The sequence below is a fragment of the Rhinolophus sinicus genome, chromosome 3, assembly GCF_057876585.1.
Source record: "Rhinolophus sinicus isolate RSI-liver-muscle chromosome 3, RSI-T2T, whole genome shotgun sequence".
NCBI classification, from domain to species: Eukaryota; Metazoa; Chordata; class Mammalia; order Chiroptera; family Rhinolophidae; genus Rhinolophus; species Rhinolophus sinicus.
Window position 1 is genome coordinate 78,835,372 of NC_142503.1, and position 26,092 is coordinate 78,861,463.

General features: G+C 33.3%; 1 protein-coding gene across 2 annotated transcripts in view; it reads left to right on the forward strand.

Annotated features, from left to right (window-relative positions):
• COMMD10 (COMM domain containing 10) overlaps positions 1-26,092 on the forward strand; it is a 151,384-nt gene that overhangs the window by 26,078 nt on the left and 99,214 nt on the right. For both annotated transcript variants that reach the window (XM_074328583.2, XM_074328584.2), the window contains exon 5: positions 8,246-8,356. In XM_074328583.2, the coding sequence (XP_074184684.1) occupies positions 8,246-8,356 (111 nt within the window). The remainder of the gene's footprint in view (positions 1-8,245; positions 8,357-26,092) is intronic.

A 26,092-nucleotide genomic window follows, 5' to 3' on the forward strand; every position in this document is an offset into this window, starting at 1 on the left:
CATTATTAAGGTATCATAGTATGATCTCAAACATTAATAAATTGATTTTCCCAGCAGGTATTGCTTTCTCAGTGATACAAGTTTATAATGAGAAATGCTTAAGAAAGCTAATCTTATTAAGCAGATTACATCAAATTGAAAAATGCCCTTTTCCCTTGTGTGAGAGATTTAGAGAAAGTTCTTATCTCATGTTTCATTTTAAATGTGTAATTTTAGGAAACAAAGAATAGAGAAAAGCGAACTAAAATTATAGGGACCTTTTAGAGGAGTAGGTTTGCTTTAAATGCCACAACCAGTTATCTAAGAATGAATTTAGCCAATTTTCCATAATTATTTTCATGTATTAGTCTGTCTCCTCTTCTTCATGCCCCTTCCCTTTTAAATGAATGAGCCTTTGGAGATGATTATAGATTTCCATGCAATTGTAGGAAATACTACAGGAAGACCCCAGGGATCCTTGTCCAGTTTCCCCCAATGGTAACATCGCACATGACTGTAGTGCAGTGTCACACCCGGGACACTGACGTTGATACAGTCAGGATACAAGGGTCACATGTTACCCTTTTATAGCTACACTCAGTGCTCTTTTATGGCCACTTCATGCGCCTCAGACAACCACTAATCTGTTCTCCATTTATAATTTTCTGGAATTTCTATGATTTCAAGAAATGTAAGTAAATGGAATCATATAGTATGTAATGTTCTGGGATTGATGTTTTTTCACTCATCATAATTCTCTAAAGATTCACTCTAGTTGTTACATGTATTAGCAGTTATTAATTCCTTCTATTGCTCAATTGTATTCCATGATATGTATATAAAAGAGATTGCTTAAACAGTCAACCTTTGACAGACATCTGAGTTGTTTCCAGTGTTTGACTATTACAAGTAAAGTTGTTATAGACATTTGTGTAGAGTTTTTTGCATGAGCATAGGATTTTACTTCTCTAGAATAAATGCTAAGGAGTGTAATTACAGGGATATGTGGTAGCTGAATGTTTAGTTTTATAAGAAACTACCAAACTGTTTTCCAGAGTGATCGGATTATTTTGCATTCCTATTAACAATGCATAAGGGATCCACTTCCTCCAAATCCTTGCCAGCCTTTGGAGTTGTCATTATTTTTTATTTTAACTGTTCTGATAGGTTAGTAGTGAGCTCTCATTATAGTTTTAATTTGCATTTCCCAGGTAACTAATGATGTTGAATTTTTTTCTTGTGCGTATTTGACATCTCTATATCCTCTTCAGTGGCATGTCTCTTCATGTCTTCTGCACATTTTCTAATTGTATTATTTGTTATTTTATGCTGAGTTTTAAGAATTCTTTGTATGTTTTAGATACTGGTCCTTTCAGATATATGGTTTGCAAATATTTCTCCCTAATCTGTAGCTTGATAGCGGATTTTGGAAAGCAAAAATTTTTTCATTTTGCTGGAAACGAATTTATCAATTTTTCTTATGGATTTTGCTTTTGGTGTCAAGCCTAAGAACTCTTTCCCTTGCCCTAAATCATTTAAGAACTCCTTGCTTAGTTGTTGTTTTTTTAAATAAAAATTTTATTCATGTCCAGGATCTCTGTTAACTTTTGTGTAAGGTTTGTCAGTTGGTTGAGGTTAAGTTTTTTGCCTGTGGTTCTTGAGGTTCTTGGATTACTGATTTGATATTTTTTTCTTTTCAAATTTAAGCATTTGGTGCTTTAAATTTTTCTCTCAACATTGATTTAGCTGTATCCCACAAATTTTAATATACTGTGTTTTCATTTTCAATTAGTTCAATGTATTTTTTTTATTTTCCTTGAGACTTCCTTTTTGACTCATGGATTATTTGAAAGTATGTTGTTTAGTTTCCAAGTGTTTGGAGAGTTCCCTGTTATCTCTTTCTTATTGATTTTTAGTTTGATACCATTATGGTCAGAGAACATACTCTGTATGATTTCAATATTTTTATTTGTTAAGGTGTGTTTTATGGCCCAGAATATGATCTGTTTGGTATTTGTTCTGTGGGTGCTTGAAAAGAATGTGTATTCTGTTGTTGAGTGAAGTGTTCTGTAAATATCAATTAGATTCTTTTGGTAACGATGATATGATATTGAATTCTTCTATATCTTTGCTGATTTTCTGTCTAGTTATTTTATCAGTTGTTGAGAAGCAGGTGTTGAAGTCTCTAACTATAGTTGTGGGTTTGTCTACTTTTTTCAGTTCCATCAGTTTTTGCTTTACATATTTTGCAGCTTTGTTGTTTGGTCATATACATTAGGACACTTAGCCCTGCTTTGTCTTATTAATCGATTGATCTTTTTATTGTTATTTAATATCCTTTATCTTTGATAATTTTGTAGCCCTCCCTGCTTTGTTTTGATTAACATTTACGATATATCTTTCTCTGTTATGTTACTTCCAAACAATCTCATTATATTCGAAGTTTTTCTTTCTGTATAGCATGTAGTTGTGTCATTTTTAAACATTCATATATAATTGACATATAATGTTATATTAATTTCAGATGTACAACATAATGATTTAATATTTGCGTATACTGCAAAATGGTCACCAAAATAAGTCTAGTTAACATCTGTCATCACACATGGTTACAAGTTTTTTTTCATATGATGAGAGCTTTTAAGATTTATTCTCTTAGGAACTTTCAAATATACAATACACTATTATTAATTAAGTCACCATGCTGTCCATTGTATCTCTAGGACTTATTTATTTTATAACTGGAAGTTTGTACGTTTGACCAACTTACTCCCGCCTCCCCCCTTGCCCCCCCCCCCGCCCTGCTACTGGCAACCACCGATGTATCTAAGGTCTCTTTCTTTCTTCCTTCTTTCCTTCATTCCTTCTTTCCTTCCTTTCTTCTTTCCTTCCTTCCTTCCTTTCAAGATTCCACATGTAAGTGAGATCATGTTGAATTTGTCTTTCTCTGTCTGACTTATTTCACTTAGCATAATGCCCTCAATCCATGATGTTGCAAATGGCAAGATTTCCTTCTTTTTTTGTGTGGCTGAATAATATTCCATTATATATATCACATTTTCTTTATTCACTTATTCATTGATAGATGCTTAGTTTGCTTCCATGTCTTGGCTATTGTAAATAATGTTGCAATGAGCATGGGGTACAGATATCTTTTTAAGTTAGTGTTTTCATTTATCCTTTGTATAAATACCCAGAAATGGAATTGCTGGATCATATTGTAGTCCTATTTTTACATTTTTGAGGAACTTCCATGCTGTTCTCCACAGTGACTGCACCAATTTACATTCCCACCAACAGCACATAAGGGTTCCCTTTTCTCCACATCTGTGCCAATACTTGTTATTCTTGTCATTTTGATAATAGCCATTCTAACAGGAGGTGATATCTTAATGTGGTTTTGATTTACATTTCCCTGACGATTAGTGATATTGAACACCTTTTCATGTACTGTATTTCCCTGAAAATAAGACCTAGCCGGACAATCAGCTCTAATGCGTCTTTTGGAGCAAAAATTAATATAAGACCCGGTCTTATTTTACTTTAATATACTATAATATAATATAATGCCGGGTCTTATATTAATATAATATAGTGTAGTATAAAGTATAATATAATAATATAATATAATACCAGGTCTTATATTAATTTTTGCTCCAAAAGACACATTAGAGCTGATTGTCCGGCTAGGTCTTATTTTCTGGGAAACATGGTACTTAGTAGCCATCTGTATGTCTTCTTTGGAAAAATGTCTGTTAGATCTTTTGCCCATTTTCAAATCATATTGTTTTTGTGCTATTGAGTTATATGAGTTCTTTATGTACTTTGGATATTAACCCCTTATCAGATATATGATAAACACATATATTCTCCCATTAGGTATGTTGTCTTTTTGTTTTGTTGATAGTTTCCTTTGCTGTGCAGAACCTTTTTAATTTGACGTAATCCAAGTTTTTGATTTTCAGTTTTGTTGCCTTTGCTTTTGGTGTCAAATACAAAAATTTATTGAAGAGACTGTTCTTTCTCCATCTATATTCTTGGCTCCTCTGTCATAAATTAATTGACCATATATGCATGAGTTTATTTCTGGACTCTATTTTGTTCAGTTGATCTTGGTGTATATTTTTATTCCAATACCATACTGATTTGGTACTATAGCTTTGTAGTATAGTTTGAAATTAGGAAGTATGATGCTTCCAGATTTGTTCTTCTTTCTTGAGATTGCTTTGGCTTTTTGGGATCTTTTGTGGTTCCATACAAATTTTAGGATTATTCTGTTTCTGTGAAAAATACCATTAGAATTTTGATAGGGATTGCATTGAATTTGTAGATTGCTTTGGGTAATATGGACATTTTAACGATGTTACGTCTTCTTATCTATAAGCATAGTATATCTTGCCACTTATTTGTGTCTTCTTCAATTTCTTCCATCGGTGTCTTATAGTTTTCGGTGTACAGGTTTTTTACTTTGTTGGCTAAATTTATTTCTAGGTGTTTTATTCTTTTTTGGTGTACTTGTAAATGGGATTGTTCTTATTTTCTATTTCTGGTAGTTATTAGTTTATAGAAACACAGATTTCTGTTTATGGATTTTTGTAGCTTACTACTTTACTGAATGTGTTTATTAGGTCCATGAGTTTTTTTGGTGGAGTCTCTAGGGTTTTCTGTATATAATATCATGCCACCTGCAGATAGTGACAGTTTTACTTCCTTTCTGATTTGGATGCCTTTTATTTCTCTTTCTTGCTTACTTGCTCTAGCTAGGACCTCCAATACTGTGTTGAATACAAGTGGTGAGAGTGGGCATCCTTGCGTTATTCTCGATCTTAGAGGAAAAGCTTTCAGTCTGACCCTCAGATTTAAATTTTAATATGAAATAAAACAAATTATGTTAAAATGGTTCCTAATATTTTAATGTGCAAATCTCTGATCTACACAGGACAGAATTTTATTTTAAATAGTAGCAAATATAGTTTAGCTAAGTAAAAATTCTCCATTAGACATTGTTGTTTCATATATAATTAAAATATCGATGTCTGTCATATCTGTTTCTCAGTTATGAGTCTCAGGAGAATAATTAAATAGTATACTGTGACATTTTCACCTTGGCAATGGGACTTTGCCTTATTCATATTTATATTGTCAATGCCTGTTATAGACATGGCAATTCACGTTTTAAGCAACGTTACGAATTATAGCTGACCCTTGAACAACATGGATTTGAGCTGCATGGGTCCACTTATACTTAGATTTTTTTTCAATAAATACTGTAAATATATTTTCTCTTTCTTATACTCTTAATAACTTTTTCTTTTCTCTAGCTTACTTTACTGTAAAAATATGGTATATAATAGTATACACATAGCATACAAAATATGTGTTATTTGACTGTTCATGTTATTGGTAAAGCTTTCGGTCAACAGTAGGCTATTAAGTTTTTGGGGAGTCAAAAGTTACATGTGCGTTTTTCAACTGAACAGGGCTTGGTGCCCTCACCCTCTCAGCATTGTTCAAGGTTCAGCTGTACTTCTTTCCTCAGCTTTTCTTTGTCTTTTAGGACATTGATGTTTTTGATGTGTATATGCCACTTATTTTATATGATATTTCTCAATTTCTGTTTTTCTGTTGTTTCTTTATGATCAAATTTAGGTTATGACATTTTGGCTAGAAAGCTGTATAAGGGATGTTGTGGTCTTCACAGGATATCACACCTAGAGACACGTGATGTCCATTTGCCCCTTTTTGGTGATGTTAATTTTGATACATTGGTTAAGATGCTGTTTGTTTTCTCCACTGCATAATTATACTTTTGTAACTAAAAAGCAATTGTGGGTAGACACTTTATGACTATGTGTTCCAAATCAAACTTTCACCACTTAGATTTAATATCCATTGATGATTCTTACTTGAATCAATTTCTTGTGACTTTTGATTTTGATATAATTTCAAACTTAGAGAAAAGTTGCAATAATAACATAAGGAACCTCCACATACTCTTTACTCTGATTCACCAATTGTTTACTTTTTATATTTTTAATCTGTAAAATGGGGATAATAAGAATAGTTATCCAAGTAGTGTTGGTTTCGTCTCCCAGTTTTACTGAAAAGAATTTGTTTTTCTTATTGTTTTATGTAACTGTAAAGTATTCTCTTATAATTCTAGTTACCCTTTCTATGTTTCCTCATCATTTAAGGTTTCTGAGTACTGATCATTTCCTATGAAATTTTATGTGTGGATGTGTATATGTGCATATACCTACATATGAGCTTAACAATGTGACTTACTTTTTAAATTAACTCTTTCACGTGGTCTTGGGACAAATATTTTTTAAATCACAAAATTCAATAGAAAAGGCTCTGGAATTTAAGAAAGCCAACCCTCAAACTTTTTTTCAGTCATGACTCGTTTCAAAATTACCTTCCCTTGTGAGTGTTCTTGATTCATTTCAATTTAATTCAATAGATATAGAGTGCCTAATATACTCAAAAGACAGAAAAAATTAGATAATCCAAATGCCTTATATTTATAATGCTTTGTGGTTTCCAAAACACTTTAAATATGCATTTTCTTATTTGATATTACCAATAATTCAGAAAAGTAGATGGTTCAGATAGATTTATTTCTCTTTAATGTGAGGAAATTGAGAGCTTAAAAGATTGTGACTTAACCAGGGTCATATAGCTAGTGAATGACAGCCTCAGCATGGAACCAGAGCATAAGCTTTATGTTTAGGTCTCTTTTTAATTCTCCCATGCCACCTCTATGCAGTGAGTAAGCATGCATTAATTTATGCAAGGGCCTGACCACAATGGGGTATGCTTAATTTATTCACTTAATATTTATCTTCCTCATTTATCTTAAGTGCTTAAAGGACAGGGATAAGATCAGTTAAATGAGATCAAAACAGTTATAGGTCCACACGAATGCCTAGAAGTTGCTTTTCAATTAAGATAGTTATGTGTATCAAATTGGTTGTAATATGTTTTTTCTTGTTTCATTGGAGGATCTATTGAATGTGACTATTGAAAATATTAGAGACTGCTTACTGTAATCAGTATTAAAGATCAGCACTATTACATTGATTTTTTTTTCCTTGTGGCATTATGGATTATGTCTCTGCAACATTTTCCCCCTTCTTACCCATAACTTGTAAAAGGTTCAGTGCCAGAGAGAACGGAACTGTATCTTTATTTTCTCATCACATCCTCTCTCAAATAGATAATACTTCCATTGCTCTCTTTCCAATTTGGCTTTGAGTCACTGCTGTGATTCTAGCTGTTGAACAGGCTTTCAAGTTAGCAATTAGTATTCTGGTTAAGTAAAAATTGTTGTGAGGCTGCCATTCTTGCCATTGCAGCTTAGGTAGTTTTACTAAATCACTTATTAGGGTCATGTTGTCAGAGGCGTATGACAATTGCATTTCACAAAACTTCCCTAAATATTGATACTTGAGATTTACTGGAAATATCTAAAATTTTATACTCTTAGTTCTGAGATTGAAGAAACCAATAATCTGCCAGGTTCAATAAAACCACATTTAGGCTACGTTAGTCTGTCTTTACTATTTTTGCCTTACCTGATTAAATTTTGCTGTTGTGTTAATTAATAAATTCAAAGGAAATGTTCTAATTAGTTCCTGTCACAGCTGAGCACCATAGTAAGTTAGAGTACTTTGGAAAACATGACAATCTATTGGGTAACACCTGCTCACTAGTAGGTATCAATTCTTTGCCTGGCTCTATTCCCGTCTCACTAACTGTGTCTAAATGTGTGAACCTCTTACCACCTGGGCACTTCAATATCCCTCTAAATTAAAAAAAAAAAAGTCTTACCTGTGTTCTACCTATGCAAAGAGTTTGGAAAGATAATGGAAGGTCATTAAAGTGATTATCATCAACATATGCTATTTACTGGTTAAAATTTATAACTATTTAAAAATCATTGGCTTTAAAATATACATTTTTAAAATAGTAATGTACTATTTAAAAACCATTGAGTCTCTTAATGTACTTTATTGCTTAGTCTTAGAACTTTTATTTTTAGAACAGAGTAAATTTAAAGACCAGTTTTACTGTTGAATTTGACAGACACCTAATGAGCCTAAAAGAAGAATTTGCAGAGTGTGTCAGATAAAGGAACTCCGGAATCGAATTTCCACAAAGTCCAGGCTCTCCATGTTCATTCCAGCTGAGTGGAGATTTGTTTGAAGTTGACTATTTTCTTCCTTCCGATCATCTGATTCTAATTTGTACTTGTCTTTTATAGCTAGAGACGGTAGGATGGCAACTTAACCTTCAGATGGCTCACTCTGCTCAAGCAAAATTAAAATCTCCCCAGGCCGTATTACAGCTAGGAGTGAGCAATGAAGATGCAAAGGTAAGAAATGGTAGCTCATCGAAATGATGTATTTTTTTTTACTACCTCTTGTACTTTATTGTTAGAAGGGTCTTTGCTCTCAGGATTGAAAATTTAAACACAATTCAATTAAAATTAAACAATGATTAACAAGTTGACAGGTCTTTATTTTTGACAGGTTTTGAGTAGGACGTTACGTATCACTTTGCTATTTATTTGAAGAAATAGCGTGTCTTGCAATGTGCCTTTCTTTCAAGAACATAATGTCTTCTTTTAAATTCTGCAATGGAAAAAAATGATAGTAGCCATATAAAATTATGGTTTTAATGCTTTAGATATTTGTGGGTATTCCTGAGTGTTTTGTGTTTTAAGCTGAATACGTATGGTAGAGGGAATATTGTTGTTGTCCAGCCAGTGCCTGGAATATGAAGATGACATGATTTGTGTTTGTGTGTTTGTATTATGTGCATGCATGTGTTTAAATCCCAGCTCTTGTAAAATAGAATTTTGGATTAGTTTTATACTGTGTGGTGATTTTTCCTTCAGTATTAGTTTCAGAAAACTTGAACGTATTATCAAAAGTTAAAGTATTTTATGGAATAGTTTTTCTTACTGTAGCATATAGAGAAATGCATATTTCAGAAATCAATGAGAGCTGTTTTTTATATTTTAAGGTTGTAATTGATTATCTTTTTAAGATAGAGAAGGGGGAGTAACCTTATTTCCTCTAAACAAATGAGACTTTGTCTCACTTTAAGACAAATAAAATAGAGGTGAGAATGAGGTAGGAAGATCTGAAGAAGGAGAGATGACTATGGATGGATGTGATCAGAGAATAATGGAAGAAATACTATTATTTGTAATGGACATTGAAGGATGGGAATATTGTGACTTTTCATTAGCATTCTCACTATTCATTATATCAGGCACATTTCTGCCTTCTTTATCTGGGACCAATGCCTAGCCCAGGTTACACGTCTACAAAATTTTAGGCAATTGAGTTGGGTCTTATTATGTATAATTTGTTAATTTATTTCAGTGTTTCAAAAATATTTCATTTCATACATTTTCACCAGAAAGTATAATAATATAAACTTGGTGGTTAAGAGTCAAACTGACTGATATACATGCTCTGCAATTTAATAGAAGTGTAACCTCGAGTGAGTTACTTAATTTTTATCAGTGTCAGTTTTTTCATCTGTAAAATGGGCATACTATTATCTGTCTCACAGGGTTGTTATGAAGATTAAATATCCAGTGTATGTAAAGTCCTTAGCCTAATGCCTAGATCATGGTAAATGCTCAATAAAGGCTGGCTGCTGCCATCTCTGTCATCATCAATAAAACTTGCTTGGCTAGTGAATAAATATCTCTTTGTTTTAAACCAAAGCTGTCATTCCTGATGAAATTAACCTTTGTTTTTCCTTTCCCTTGCATTCTTCCTTCCTTTTATTTCTTGATCATATTTTTCATATTTATTCTTACTGGGAATTGGAGAGGCAAAGGACAGCCTGAAAACACCTTTTATTCTCCCATGAACTAGGGAAGGCATTCCTTTAGGTTTCGGATAACAAACTGGAACTCACTGGTACAGAATGGGACTCTGCCATGAGTGAAAGAAACCACACACGGGTCTGCATCCATACATGCATTCATTCTCTAGGTAGCTAGATACTTTCACTGCTGTATTTCTCTTGACTACCATACGTTAAGGAGCTAAGTGCAATTGATAGGTTGGAAGGCTGCTATTTTGACCATGTATTGGGTATGCTTTCAGCACCACGACTTTGGCCATGCTTGTCTTTGTCCTCCCAGCAACTTGATTATGTCTTCAAAATACGTCTATGTCTCTTATATTTTTAGGCAGTAGGAATGAATGAATACTAAAAGAGTCATGTTTTTAATTCATATTATCCAGGAAGTCTATACAGATGTGAAATCCAACTCAATTGAAATAATGATATGTACACATTTGTATTTTTCTGTTTATTGCTGTTCTGAAATTTTGGATGAACATTGGTTACCCTTACAACTTGCAGAGCTAGAGAACCGTTTTTATTAATAAACAGATACATGGGGGAAAGAGCAGCAGCACAAAAATGTAAAGGATATTTTCATTTTTATGTAGATTTAAGTGAACCTCTTTCTCTGTATTGTGTATCTCCCCTATAGCATTATGTAGATTTGGTCCGTTTCTTATATCTCCTAAGCAATAGATACCTAATGGAGTGTACAACCACTGTCAACCTGGACAGAAACACGCCATCTGCAAGTGATGTGACAAGTCCTAGCTGTAAAGGAACAGTTAACTACTACACCTTTGTTCCTCTCAGTGACACGTTTCCTGGAAATTTTGCTTTTCTTTTGTGTACATTGTCTCTGTTTTTATGATCTAGTATTCTATTCTTTGTACTCTTATTATCTGGTTTCTTGATGTTAGTTGTTAAGTAACTCCTGTCATTAAGGACAACCCTCTACCTTCCCCCAAACATTTACTCTTTTCTGAAATGAGAAATCAGGAATTCTTGACAGGTTGGAATATTAGATGAAAAGAATTGGAGTGTGGAGGATGTTTTAAAAACCAGCTTTGTTAAAGGAAGGGAAAGTGATTATTAAAAGGAAGATGAAAAGTTAATCACTGATTAGTTTATGATGCAAAATACCATAAAGTACAAAGTTGTCATACTTACGAAATTGGTGTTTGTTTAAAACACGAAGCATTTAGGTAAATTTAGGTAAAATTATTTTAAATAGACATTTTGCAGGGCAGCTATCCTGAAAACATACATATATTGAAATAATTCTGAGATGATTAGAGGCAGTGCAAATTGTTAGAGAATATTTTGATGGTATTTACTTTTGAGTTGCTGAACTTAACTGTAATTTACTGAAGAGTATGGTTTCTAAGAATGTCTTTCTTCTCGTTCACTTCCAACATACACATGAAAAGTGTAGCCTGCAGTGAAGTTTTAATTGCTATCACGTTTGATAACATTGTTGTACTGGTCTCCGTTCTCTTAGAACATTTCTGTCTCAAGGCTTTCCTGTTTTGCTACTAATTTTATCATGAAAACTGGGTGATTGTAGTTTTTCCTACAGTATTTTGATATCCATTCTAGTTGTTTTCAGTTAATTGTCTTAGTGTTTGTCTATTGCATTTAGCAAAGTGAGATTATTTCCTGTTTCACAGATACCTTAAAAAAGGAGTTTGGTTTTTTTTAATGTGTGGGGTTTTTTTTTTTGGTTTATTTCATTAGGGGGCAGTAGAGCTCTTTGCTTACCTAACCTCTGGCATTCACAATGTTATTTGAAATAACATTCAAAATAATTTGTGAAAGTCAGTAGTTGTGGGAAATGCTAAGTGTTTACACTTCTAATCTGTATATAACAATAGACTTCTCTTGTTTCCATCAACAAAATTAATGCCTATTAATCAGATATGTACAGAACAAATAAATGAAATCATCATGATTTCAGTTTGTTAATTTGTATGTGATCATTTGCCAAAATGATATTTGTTAAAAGCCTTCTACACTATTGACTTTTTGGTTACATTCTGTCTCTTATATTAACTTCTTTATAAGAAAAGAGAACAAAATAATCCCTAAGATAGTTGAATGGCTTTATTCGGTTATAGTCAAACTAATTCCAGGCTAATCATAGACAGTTGACATTTATTTATTTATAGAGAATAGCAGTTTTATATGTAAAAAATGTTGGTAATTTTGAATGACATTAAGACATTAACTGACTATTTTAAAAACACTAAAATATTTAAAACTTGCCATTAATCTTGCATTGTTGCATTTTCCACAGTAAAATAATTGTTGTTCAGGACAATTATGTTTTGTTAATGAGTGATTCTCAATTTTTTTTGTATGTCTTTTAAGAAAGAATCCTGTGTTTCATTTTTTTCTTCTTTTGAAACAATTAGGATGAAATCACCTTGATAAGAGAACTTTCATTTATGTTAATGTTAAATTGGATTATACTCAGGTTGCAGAAGGTACTTTAAAGATGGGGAATTATGATTTCGAATAAAGTTAGGACTTTCAATACCAATTTTTTGAGTTAGAGATCTTTATTTTTATTTTCAAAATTTATAACAAATTCTATCCAGAGTGAGAAGAAGCAGGGGAAGCCCTTTTTTTAGTGCTTACTTTGTGCTAGATATGGTATTACTTCCGTTAAAACTCTCTTCAAGGTATAAATTATTCTTATTATCCTTATTGTATATTAGGTTGGTGCAAAAGTAATTGAGGTTTCTGCAATTATTTTTAGCTTTTTAAAACCGCAATTAGTTTTGCACCAACCTAATAGATAGATTGAGAAATGGAAACATGTGGAAGTTCAATTATTTTCCTACATTTACAACTAATAAACAGCAGTATTAGGATTGAAATCAGACAGTTTTATTTCAGAGTCCTATGCTATATTCATCGCTAGGATACTCTGTAATTGTGCTTATTTAATAATTTTGCACTTGACCCTGTAATGTTTCTATGTTTCAAAATCTTAAAAGCTCTTCTAAGATGCAATGATTGTTTTATTGTTGTTTTTCATAAAATTATAGTTATATGTATTCTAAACTTTATTTTCCTTTTTATTTGATTAAATTGAAACAATCTGAGACTTTAAATCAATGAGAGACACTAATATACACTTTTATATATAATAGTAAGTAAAGTTGTATGTTTTCAAGTTGTTATCTCAGTTCAATAGAAGCTGCATTAAAAGACAACAATACAAAAACGGGGTGAGGAAGAAAAAAAGCTGCATTTATTAACACACCTTATTGTGTGGGCTGCATGACATTGACGGTGATGTCTTACGAACAAAAAATAGGGTATATCATTAAAAAGAAAACACATTCTTAAATCTAGTTATGGCAGATTTCTCAGTGAGAGAAAAATACATATGCTGTTCAAATCATGAATTGTTGAATTAAAAATTTAAAGTCTTTTGATCTCATTAAGGGTGATGTTGTGCTGCCTGATTTTGAAGGACCTTCATATCTTTCTGAGCTACTCTCATGAGCAGGTCTGAATTTTACAAATGTTGTATTTTTATTAACCTAATCTATATAGGGAATATATTATCATATTCACATGATAATTTTAATTTATTTTCCTCTATTATAATAGTTGCACATATTTATAATTGACATTTTAGAAAATATAGGAAAAAAGTCAATTAAAAACAAATATAATTCCAGTACCCACAACAATTATATTTTGCTACATGACCTTCCAGTTTTTTCCTATGCATCTATTAACTTATAAGTGATTAAAAAAAAATAGTGATGCTCTTTTTTGACCTAGGAAAAAGAATTGAAGTTTTATTAGTAGTGTTCAATATTAGATATGGTTATGAGAAGATAATTTCATTCATGGATCAGATTTTTTTTTCCTTTTTGCAAAAATAGCATTTATTTCTTTTTCTACAAAGTACTATCTTGTGATCTGAAGAGACATTCTATAAAGCCTTGGGCTTTTTACTCACTGATTTTGATCAGAAATTTTATAAACTGAGTTTTGTCTCCAGCGCTTTTGTGTCAAGATACTTTTATTTGTATCATTTGGGATGGTTATTCAGGGTTCAGAAAATAATTAAGACAGGTTAGTGATTTTTGTTCTTGAAATGATTGATGAATATTGACTGTTTTTTTAAAAAAAAAGTGGATTTTTTTATTACCTAAGTTGTATATGTTTATTTTGGATAACTTGAAAATTGTAGCGATGTGGAAAGAAAAACTTACAGATTTATCATCAAGATGCAGCCAAGCTATTGGCTCTCTCGTTTTTAGTGTTTATTCTATGCATACTTCCCTTTAGAGTCTGATCATATGACTTCTTTGATTTTACATTCTGTATTTTTCACTTAACTCTATAACAAACCTTTTTTATAGTACTTCAAACTCATCACTAATATATTTTAAATAATTGCATCATATTTTTGGCTATGACATAATACAGTTTTTTGCCAATTCCTCTATTATCACATAGTGAGTTTGTTTCTAGTGTTTTTCTACTGTATTGTGATAAACATCTTTGTGTATACATACATAGTAGGTGCTTAATAAACATTTATTGAATGATGAATGAGTGAATGGAGCCTCCTTGGTATTTAGGGTCATTCCCCAGGAGTATCCTTACTTGGTAAAAGGGCGTAAACAAAAATAGGTCTTGCTGTAGTTTGATAAATGGCTTTCCATAGTCATTTTGGGAACATACACACAAACCCAAAGGTTACACTGAAGGATTTAAGAGCTTCTGGAGAAAGGTGTAACCCTACTACCTCAAAAATAAGTTCGTAGATAACTAGTTAAGTGGATAATTTTAGGAGACCAGAGGAAAGCCCAGGTATTTTTGTAATATAGAGCCCTCTTTTTTATAATTCCTTTATTCCATTAGTGTATATAAATTAAACACGCTTTTGTTATATGTGTTTACTTTGTTGTAGAACATGTAGAAGCAATCTGATCAAATAGTTTAGCAGTTAGAAAAAATAGAAACAGCCCTATTTGTTAGATAATTGCCAGATACTTTGAAAACAAAAGAGTGGTTCTTCAGAACCAAATTTGTTTAAATATTCCTAAGGCTTCGTGGCTCTACTTTTCTGATTTTTAATTTGTTTCATATTCTTTTTCGTCGTGATCAATTTTTCAATGATAGTATCTTTCAAGGTGTCATTTTCTAAATAAGAGTAATACAAAAAAGTCTTTTTTCAAATTAGTGATTTTTTAGTTTTGTGATGAATATGACTTTCTAAAAGATCATATGTATATTCAAATATATTGAAGTGTTCAAATCCTATGTGTATAGCTTCTTGATGTCGCAGTGAACCTCTTGAACGTGTGTGAGAGAGTGTGTCTGTGTATGTGTGTGTGTAAGCTCTTTTCCATATTTCAGGCTACCTAATGGAAAGTCTGCATTTATCCACGATAAGACTTCATAAGCTAACAAAAATATTGCTTTTAGACACTATTTAACTTCGATGAGTAAAAACAGACAAAATATTAGTACACAATTAGAGTGTGATAGAATTTAATATTGTGAAGAAAGTGATACAAGAGTCTTTTTCAAAATTTTATTGGGGAATATTGGGAAACAGTGTGCTTCTCCAGGGCCCATCAGCTCCAAGTCTTGTCCTTCAATCTAGTCGTGGAGGGCGCAGCTCACAAACCCATGTGGGAATCCTACCGGCAACCCTGTTGTTAAGAGCTAGCACTCTAACCAACTGAGCCATCCGACCACCACCGATACAAGAGTCTTTGAGGAGAAAATCCTCTTTAAAAGTACTCCAGAAAGTTTATGCATTTCAGAATTTACAAATCATCTTTTTGCTAAAATTCTTTTAAATTTTTTTGTGAAATTCCAAAGTAGGGAAACAATATCATCCTCTCTTATCTTTCCTAGCTTCTGAACTTTAAAACATTTTTGAAATCCAAAGGCAATTGATAATTGTAGAATTCCTCAAACATAATAGAATATGTTTAGAAGGACCTTTAAGTTTTATTTGATGTATCTTTGTGGATTAGAAATGACAATAATATAAATGAGTGGTTTAAGAATTTTGAAATAAAGGGGCTAACAATGAATTAGGCATCTGAACAAATAAAATGCTAATAAGTTCAATAATATAACTAAGCAATAGCTTTAAATAGCTCAAATGCAATTCAAGACATATTTATTAAGCATTTACTATTCATGAGGTATTAGACAAGGTATTAGTGATATATTAACAGATTTTATTTTATATCATAGAGCTTATGTTCTAGCAGGTAACACATATTAAGCTGGTAAATATAAGTTTAATGACTGTTACAAAAGAGGAAATATGCAGTATTATGGAAACTGATAGCAAGGAGTGAAGAGACTGTGAAAGACGGGAGTTTCAAGTTGAGGAAAAAACACATGAAAAAGGATAGAGACTTACTTTTTTAGTATGTCGAGTATGAGGTAGTTGAGATATCCAGGTGGAGATTGCAGTCTGGGGCTTGGGGAAAAACTATAGATTAGAAATTGAGATTTGGATATCACTGAAGTTGAGATTATAATGTTAGTCATAAAAATGGAAGAGATCAGTCACGGGGGGAGAGAGTAAGAATATTAATGAATTCCTAAATTTAAAAGGAAAGTAGAGTTGGAGGAGCTTATGACAGCGATGGGAAGGGATGAGAAGGATCAGCCAGATACCAAAGGAAAAGAGCATTTCCTAGAGGACGAATTATATCACATGCTGCTAAGAGGTAATAGAGAGGGGGGAAAAAGATGCTAAGTTAACCCTCATAGCTATGAATTAGGTACTAATATTTCCCCTAGTTTGTAGATCAAGATGCAGAGGCTCAGTGGTTAAATATCTTTCCCTAAATTGGATTCTAGAAGGTGGTGGAGCCAAGATTTGAACCCAGGTGTATCTGAGTCAATAGCCTGAATTTATAAGTATGGACACTACATAGTGGTTAAAATATTTAATGACATCAAGGTCATCAGTGATCACTATTTAGGGCAGGAGAAGATGTTCTAAAGTGGAGACCAGTATTGAATGCTGTTGAGAGGTCAGGAAAGTGAACAGACGTGTCGCTGTTGGACTTGGTAGGTGGACTTCTCTGATGACTTGGACAATTGTAATCTCAATTACAATTGAATAGAAGAAGAAACCTGACTGGAGGAAACTGAGTAAAGAATATGAGGATATGAGGAGAGAAAGTAAAAGCAACCATATAGATAACTCTTTCAAGAAGAAAAGAAATAGGATGGTGAATGTAGCGGAAATATGGATTTAATGACTGGAGATATATTAGAGGAGGTTTGTATGCTGGCGCCACAGATCCACTGGGGGAGAAATTGGTGATGCAGGACTGAGAGGGATATAAGTTATTTGAGAAAGTGAGAAATTTGAGGTCCAGAGCACAAACGGAAGGACTGGACTTTGATGGAAGTGGGAACATACTGTTTGTTGTGCTACAAACGAAGGAGGACAGGGAGTTTTGATGGTGGGAAGAGAAAGTTGTGCCTGATTGCTTTTATTTTGTCAATGCAGTCATTAGAGGACTGGGTAGGTCTAGGAGGTTTGAGAATAGAGGAAATAGTATGACATAGTTATGTTGGATATTGAGAAAATGAATAAACTTAGTATTTTAGGATATTTCACTGTTACCAGTATTGATTGCCCCTTTGAGATTTATCAACGGAGAACCAGGATTGAGCCTCACATAGACACTAAGGATCACTCAGGGGTTTTTGTTTGAGTCTTCGACCGCTGTGGCTTGGTCAGGTGTATAACATATCCTTTCAGATGGAGAAGTGGATGCAAGTAAAACCTGGTGTCTGGTATTTCCTGAACTTTTACCTTAACTTGGAGACGGATGTGGTTGGTCTAAGTATATGAAGATTTGCTCCATATCCTAGGAGTTCTCAGTGTTGGCCAGTGGCTGCTTCTTGATCTGTTCCTTCCTTGGTTGATAATATACCCAGCGTCTGCTAGAAAATACCCATGATACTACAGCCAGAAATCAGTTAAAATGTAAACGTTTTATACCTTATTTGAATTCATTAGCTTTGAACATCATCGATGATTTTCTGAACTGGTTTCCTGAGTCTGGTATTCTGATTTTGGGATGGTATTATAAATTTTAGATTCAGGACAAGTAAAGATGGCTAGATTAAATTTTCTCATTAGATGAGTAAATTGCATTGTTGAATATTGAATTCAGTCCTAATAATCTTGTTCAAAAGAGAGTTAACAATCACTTTTCTTTCCTGGCCTACTTTAAATGAGATTGTAAGCATGTTTGGTGTTAGGTGCCATATGAGTGCTTAAGTATATCTTTAATGGATTCTGCAAATTATGTTTCTTTCAGATTTTTTTCTTTCTTTGATATGAGAATTATTTAGAGGAAATTAAACTTATATGAAGAGGAGAAATCACTTTTACTGTATATTTTTCTTCTCAGGACAAAATATTTGTTTTTATGGTAAAGTGAATATTTTTCTAGTAAGTTTACATAAAAATCTTTATTTTGTGTGGTTTTGGATATTTTGAGCTTTTCAACTGTCTTTAATATTTATGATTCAAAATTGTGTAAGTTTTAAAAAAAATCTCATGTCCCTATATGAAGTGCTTTAAGGGTTTAATCAAATCCTCAAATTTTGTATCACCTGACTTCTTATTTGGAAACGTGGCCATCCTAGATGCCTAATGATTGTAAGTTTAGTTTGGTTATTTTCTTGTTAGTGTTTAGCATCAGATCAACATCATTAGTTCTGTGCTTTCAGTCTGTATCTGGATATATGTTTGAGGGTCTGAAGGCAGCTGTTCAGCTAGTACACAGAAAATAGTCAATTTCAGTTGCCTTATCATATGATGGAGAATGGTACCCATAGGCAGTGGGAACATACGATAACTGTGGCCATAGATGAATACAGGGGTAGAAATAGGATTGGTGAAGCAGTGTTATTCTTATCTTACCACTTATCCCACCCCTTGTCACTAGCAAAAACAAGAGACAAAAATTAATATATTCTAAGTTTTACAAACCCTGTTAGCTTCTTGTTTCAATAATGTTTTGATCCCTAAGTCTAATTAATGAAGTAACAACTTTTTAAATCTCATATTTTAAGTTTTTTTTTTTTTTTAAAAAAAAAGAGACCAGTTTTTCGTTTTTTAAAATTTTATTGGTGAATATTGGGAACAGTGTGTTTCTCCAGGGCCCATCAACTCTAAGTCATTGTCCTTAAATCTAGTTTTGGAGGGCGCAGCTCAGCTCCAAGTCCAGTTGCCTTTTTCAATATTTAGTTGCAGGCGGCGCAGCAGGAATTGAACCTAGCAACCTTGTTGTTGAGAGCTCGCACTCTAACTGAGCCATCTGGCCACCCCTCCGATTTTAAGTTTTTAAAAATTGTTTTGTTGGTATTATCTGGAGTTTATGTGAAATTTGCTCTATTCAGTAATTGCGCTATTATAACAGTGAAACACTCTATGTATTTGTTGTTATTGTTGTGGTTAACTAAAACATATAGCTGACAAATTACATATACTGGGTGAAGATGAAATGTAATAGTAAGGAATGTATACAAGGAAATTCTTGTTTATGAATTTCATTTTTAGGAATTTGGTTTTATTTGTTTTGATTATGTCTCTTTTACAAAGTTAACTTTCATACTTTCCTAGATTTATACAAATAATTTACATTGTAGAAAAATCAGAAAATGTAAGAAAATAAAATTCATCTACTGTAATCCTACCTAAAGATAACTTTATGACATATTTACTCAGTATGTAGCTTTTCAACTCTATCCATTATAAACTAGTTTTTTCCCCCCATAGAGAATTACATTGTAAAACATCTGTCATTATCAGTAAATTAACTTCTGTTCAGCAACATCATTTTAAATGGCTGCAGAGTATTCTGGTGTTTGTATGTTCCATCTTGTGTCTTTTTTTTTTTTTTTTTTTTTTTTTGGTAAGTATGGCTTATTTTTCTAGTAATCCTTTCATAATACATTTGCTTTTACAGCCATATTTAAACCATTTGGCAGATACTAACATATTGCCTAGTTAAAGTGAGGGACGTAGATCTTAGAAATGCTATCCATGTGTTAGAGAGAAGTAACTGCTAAAGTATTGAATTTTTATTGCCAGGTAAACTGTCTTTTCCAGGAATTAACATGTTTGGACATATAGTTTGGAATGTCTTTTAAAATTGTGCGTGTGTGTGTGTGTGTGTGTGTGTGTGTTTATTGTTTATTGATTTATGAGGTTCTCAGAAAGAATTTGCTCCCTCCCTTCCTCTCATCTTCCTTCTTTTTGCCTTCTTCCTTTTTTATAATGGAACAGATATTTAAGAGATGCCCCATTTTATCTCAAGGAGTTCCAACCCATCCATTTTCAAAGGGTAATTTTATCTAAACTTAAAATGCTGCCACTTCCTTGATAAGGGCAATATAATAAATGCTCTGAAGTAACCCTTTTGTAATTCTAAGCAGTAAAACAAGTAGAATTATCCAGATACAATTTTATTTATGGAATGGATAAAGGCTTATAGAATTTTCCATCAAGAAGAGATCTTAGATGGATTTGGAAATGGATTCTTAGATAGGACACCAAAAACACAAATAAGAAAAGAAAATAGGTGAATTGGACTGCATCAAAATTAATAATTTTTGTGCATCAAAGGACATTATGAAGAAAATGAAAAGATAACTTAAAGAATGGGAAAAATACTTGCAAATCATATATCTGATACAGGATTTGTATCTAGAATATGTAAAGAACTCCTACAACTCAACAGCAAAGAGACAACTCAAATAAAAATTGGGCAAAGGATTTAGATAGACGTTTCTCTAAAGAATATATACAAATGTCCAAGAAGCACATGAAAAGACATGCAATGTCATTAGTCATAAGGAAATGCAAATCAAAACCACATGAGATGCCACTTCATACTTATTAGGATCACTATAATTTAAAAGAAAGGAAAATAAGTGTTGATGAGGAAATGGAGAAATTAGAACCCTCATACAGTTCTAGTGGGAATGTAAAATGGTTCAGCCACTTCTGTGGGAAATAGTTTGGCAGTTCCTCAGAATTTTCAAATGCATAATTATCATCTGATTCCACAGTTCTGCTCCTGGATATACACACAGCATAGCTGAAAACAAGGACTCAATCAAGTACATGTGCATGCATGTTTATAGCAGCACTAGTCACAGTAGCCAAAAGGTGAAACAACTCAAGTGTCCATCAGTCAATGAATGGATAAACAAATTGTGGCATATACCTATAACAGAATATTTTTGAGCCATGAAAAGGAATGTATATTTTTGAGCCGAAAAGGAATCCACATGGTGCAATGTGGATGAATCTCAAAAGTATTTGCTTAATAAAAGAAGCCAGGCACAGTAGGTCACATATTACGTGATTCCATTTATATGAAATGTCCAGGGTAGGCAAATCCATAGAAACAGCAAGCATAGTAGCAGTTGCTAGGGCCTGGGAGTAGGAAGAATGGGAAGTGACAGCTTAAAGGTTATGAGTTTCTTTTTGGGGTGATGAAAATGTTCTGGAATTAGATAATGGCAATAGTTGTACAGCATGGTAAATGTATTGGAAGCCCCTGAATTATACACTTTAAAATGATTAAAATAGTAAATTTTAGAGATTGAGAGAGAGAATGGAGAAGACCGATCTTAGGAGTATTTCAACTCCTAAGAAAAAATTCAGGTCCCGTGAGGTTAGATGATTTGTCAGTTGACAAATCACAGCCAGAGAAACCCTAATTTAACACAATGGAGGGAACATTCGATTTAAAGTGAGAAGACTGATTTTAAATTCTCAGACTGTGGTCAAGAATCTGAATCTTGTGTGGAAAATTTCCCAATTTGAAAATGTGGCTTGTGATACCTGCCTCCTAGGATTATTGATTAGAATTACATGAGATAATGTATGTGGAATGCTTACTATAATGACTCTCACATAGTAGGCATTTAATGTTAATTGAATTTGAATTTGCAGTGCTGTAATTTAACATTGTGTCAGGAACACAAATTGCTCAGAAAGATATTTTTAGGAATATATATATTATCTTAGAAGATAGTTGAAATACTGACTTGGTGGGTTATACAATATTTTGCTCTTTAAGAAAAAAAATTGTTCTGTGTTACAATATTCTACTTTGTAAGCAAGCTATTAGAATTGAGATTGAATTGTCTTAGCCATCATTTTTAACAAATCATTGTTCCTTTTTTCTTAATTAGTAGAAATGATTCCCGGTTGAATATAGAGGCAGAATACTGCATCCTTAATTACTAGTATTGTATTGTAGGCTACTTGAAATCCCTCTGGGATTTTTTTTTTTTTTCATCTACAGTGACCTTTCATAGGGTATGTGCTCTGAAAGAACAAATCCACAGGGGCAGTGTGGCAATGTGCCAATTATAAATGTAATTTTCTATTATATTAAACCGTCTTTCCTCTCATATCACCGTTCTCAATGATAATACTTTGTATTTATATAGTAGCTTGCAGCTACAGGGCTTAACACCCTTTACAAATATTGAACCTCAAACTCCTTTGAGGCAGGCATACTATAATCATCCTTTTTTGTTAAGAGAGGAGGGGGATGGTATTATTTAATTGTTCACGCTATAATAAGAAAAGAAATAGTCTAATGAAAATATGTTGCTAGTTATAAGATGGTCTTATTCTAAAATGAGAAACCAAAAATTCTTCTGCTTCATGTAAATGATGCTCAGATTTTCATTCCCATTTTAATTTGGATATTTTTCTCTTCAACTGATTGTAATGTATATTGACTTTTGATTTTACATTACAAGAAAATATGAAAATCGTAAGCATGTGCCTATAGTAGCTTGCTTTAAATTTATCAAGCCTTTTTGCTGTAGACAGGTGAGTAGGATAATTTATAGATTACTTAGCTTTGAGAATAGATATTGTGTATTCAGGTATGCATGTTACCTAATAGCCACCTCCTCTAATAGTTTAAGTTGGCATGGTAATGACTAATAATTAGATTGCTGTGACATAGTAGTGTGTTTATGCCTCTCTTTGATGATACATATGCCCTTAATGAATAAAGTACTACTTAATCCTAGATGTTTTGGCTATCTGTTTCATAAGAGTAGTGATTTTTGGAGATGAGGAGATATTATATAGGTTAAGATACAGAACAAATATAAAAATATAGTTTAAAATGGGGTGTAATTAATAGTAATCCCTAAAATAGATATACATTTCTCTTAAGGAAATTTTGTTTATGTTAAGAAGTAAACCTATAAAATGCATTGGGTCAGTTAATATGGGTCAGGGCCCATTTGGAGGCTGAGGGGACATCTAATTTCTTCGTAATATTATATAAAATTTGCAGGTGGCTGAGATCCTTCATTGTCTCTTCTGTAAGTGCTGCCACCTTCTTTATGAATTCTACTCCTCCTGGTTGGGTGGAGCTCATCAAAGCTGAGTGTTTCAATAGCTGCAGTGTACAAACAGACCACTATACCCGATTATACCACTTTCAAACCATCAAGAAGATAATGACGATAGAAGATAACATTTATTGACCACTTAATATATGCCAGGTATTACTTTATGTGCTTTTATGTTTTGTCTCATTGGACCCTTGAAATTAATAAACAATGAGTCATTTTTGTTACTGTCCCAGACAGTCTGAAAATTAGGTACAATCTAATAAAGAACCACCATGCTTTTTCCATAGTGATTACTTTGCCATCTGTCTTTAGTCAGGTCCATGGCTAGTCCAGTAAACCCTGTTCTCACGATCTTTATGGTTTTATCTTGCTCTTAAACATTTTGTTTTGATGGCTATGAAACTCTCCTGAAAGTAATTGATTTATTTCCATTTCTCAAGTGTGAGGAGTGAGAAAATGACCTTGATAGAGGATTGGACTGAGAATTGTTCCAGTTGTTTTCAGTGGGGCTAAGTGTTGAAGTACTTACAGACCTAGAGAATCAGAAAATTTCTGGCAGTCAAAATGAGTCTGGACTGGATTTTCCTGGAACCTAGTTACTCAACTGAAGTGAAAGCAGGTAGCAGGTCAGCTGAGAAACACCATCCACACACGATTGACTTCTTAAGCCCAGGAAATGTCTGGGGGAACTGGAGTCCCTAAGCTAGTCACCTCACCTCAAGCTGCTTTGTTGGATAACCACAGAGCAGGGTACAAACATGTCAGTGCCAGGTTGTGAGTTAGACTTAGGAAACAATTTCCTCAAAAATGGAAAGAAGTAGAAATTGTGAAATATTTTACCTTTTTTAAAAACCTAATTCTGTCTCCTAAGGTTTAATTGCTGGTGTGATACTGACTTTGGAGCTTGAAATTTTTATTTGGCAACATCTTGTGATCTCAAAAGTTAATAGTAGAGACTTGCGTAAAACTGTAAATATTTCATGACCAGTATGTGTCTACCAGTTGATTATAGGGTTTGACAGAGGGCATACTTGAGCTGTTTTTTGAGAGTGCTTTTTACTTTGACTGTTCTTTGTGGGGAAGTTTGGTTTACTAGTAGTTTCTGGCAATTTTTGAAATTCTGATATAAAAGTCCTTTCAAATAGTTAAGTCTTAGTTTATAATTGATTAACATCTGTCAATCGAAGGTCACCCTCACCAATTCAATGCCAATAGGAGTCCCCAATTTGGTGTGTGTAAAAGGGAAGACTTTATTCAGTGCAGACATGTCAACTGTGATACAGCTCAGCTGTAGAACAGCTTGGCTGTGAAACAGCTCAATAGTGATACAGCTCAATTATGATACAGCACGACTGTGAAACCCCTCAGGCATGTTGACCCCGGTGAGGTGACCTAGGTGAGGTTGCCTGGGGGAGGCAGCCCCACTGTTACATCTCCCATCTGGCAAGACAGCTCTGCTCTGCTCTTGTGTTATAGCTCCGATGTTACAGATCCTGCTGGAGAAACAGAGTCTTCAATGGAAACTGAAAGTAAACAGTCCAGAGACAGAAGGGAGGCTGGTTGACTTTTATAGAGAGAAGTTCCCATCCTGGTCCCTGATTGATCTCTTTCTATGCAATTGAGGACTCCAAAAGCTCACAGTTTCATTGGTCCAAATGGCACCATCCTGATTGGTTGGAATGGAGCCACTCTGATTGGTTGGTGAAGATGCAAATGAGGATATAGCTGTGTAGCTCCGATTGGATAGGGAAAGTGTCAGTCCTATTGGTTGAATTTCAATCCTAGAAGCTCGCTTATGAGGATTCACTCAAACAGCAGAAGCACAGTGGAGGAAGCCTGGCAATCCAGTCTGTGGCTTTTCAGTCATGTATGAGAAGCCTCTGCAAGTAATGGCTGCTAAACTCTGGTAATGAATTTTTAAAAATATATTTATGTATTTATTTATTTTGATTTATGTAATTTATGCAGTGATTCCCCCAATTAGTCTAGTACCCACCTGACACTACATAGTTGTTGCAATATTATTGACTATATTCTCTATGCTGTACTTTCTCTGGTTATGAATTTGAGAGCAGTTAACCATGAAGGGTCCTTTTTGGCAGGTATATTCTTCTCAGTCAATATATTCATATAGCAAGTTGACCCAAATCTATATTCAAAGGCTGACTTTACTAGTCCCACATAGTTTTCCCTATGTGGGAAAATCCTCATTTCTGCCTACCTGTCTCACTTCTTATTTATTTATTTTTGCACATTAATGTTAAAAAGAGTAATGGCCTTTTCTTTGTTTTCAGTGGAATCTCATCTTACGGAGAAATGGTTTTAAGATCTAACAGTGTAGAAGGTGATAATCTCATGTAGACAAGACTGTGCTTGAGAGGGAGAGGGAATCCCTTTGGAAGGTATCACATCATATCCCAGCTTACCATTTCTAAATAAGGCCCTTTCAGCCATATTATTTTTCTTTAGCAGTTTATTGGAACAGTTTGCTGTTTCTTTATTCAAACATTTAGAGTACAGGTATGTCTTTTCACACTAGAAACACCATCCACGCACGAGACCTCAGCACGCATTGACTGAGGAAACAGCTGATTCACATTTTCCATTTCACACTCACCTTAGAACTTCCATTCATTCAGGGAACTGGTAGACCTAATTGCCTGCATTATTTAATTATTCTATGTCAGTTTGCGAAGTGTATAGTTGAATTTGTATAAGTGATTCATAGTTAAATTCACATAAATTAAATGTCACTCCACTGTATTAACTAATTACTTATATTGTTTGTGCTTTGTTCCTCTTATGT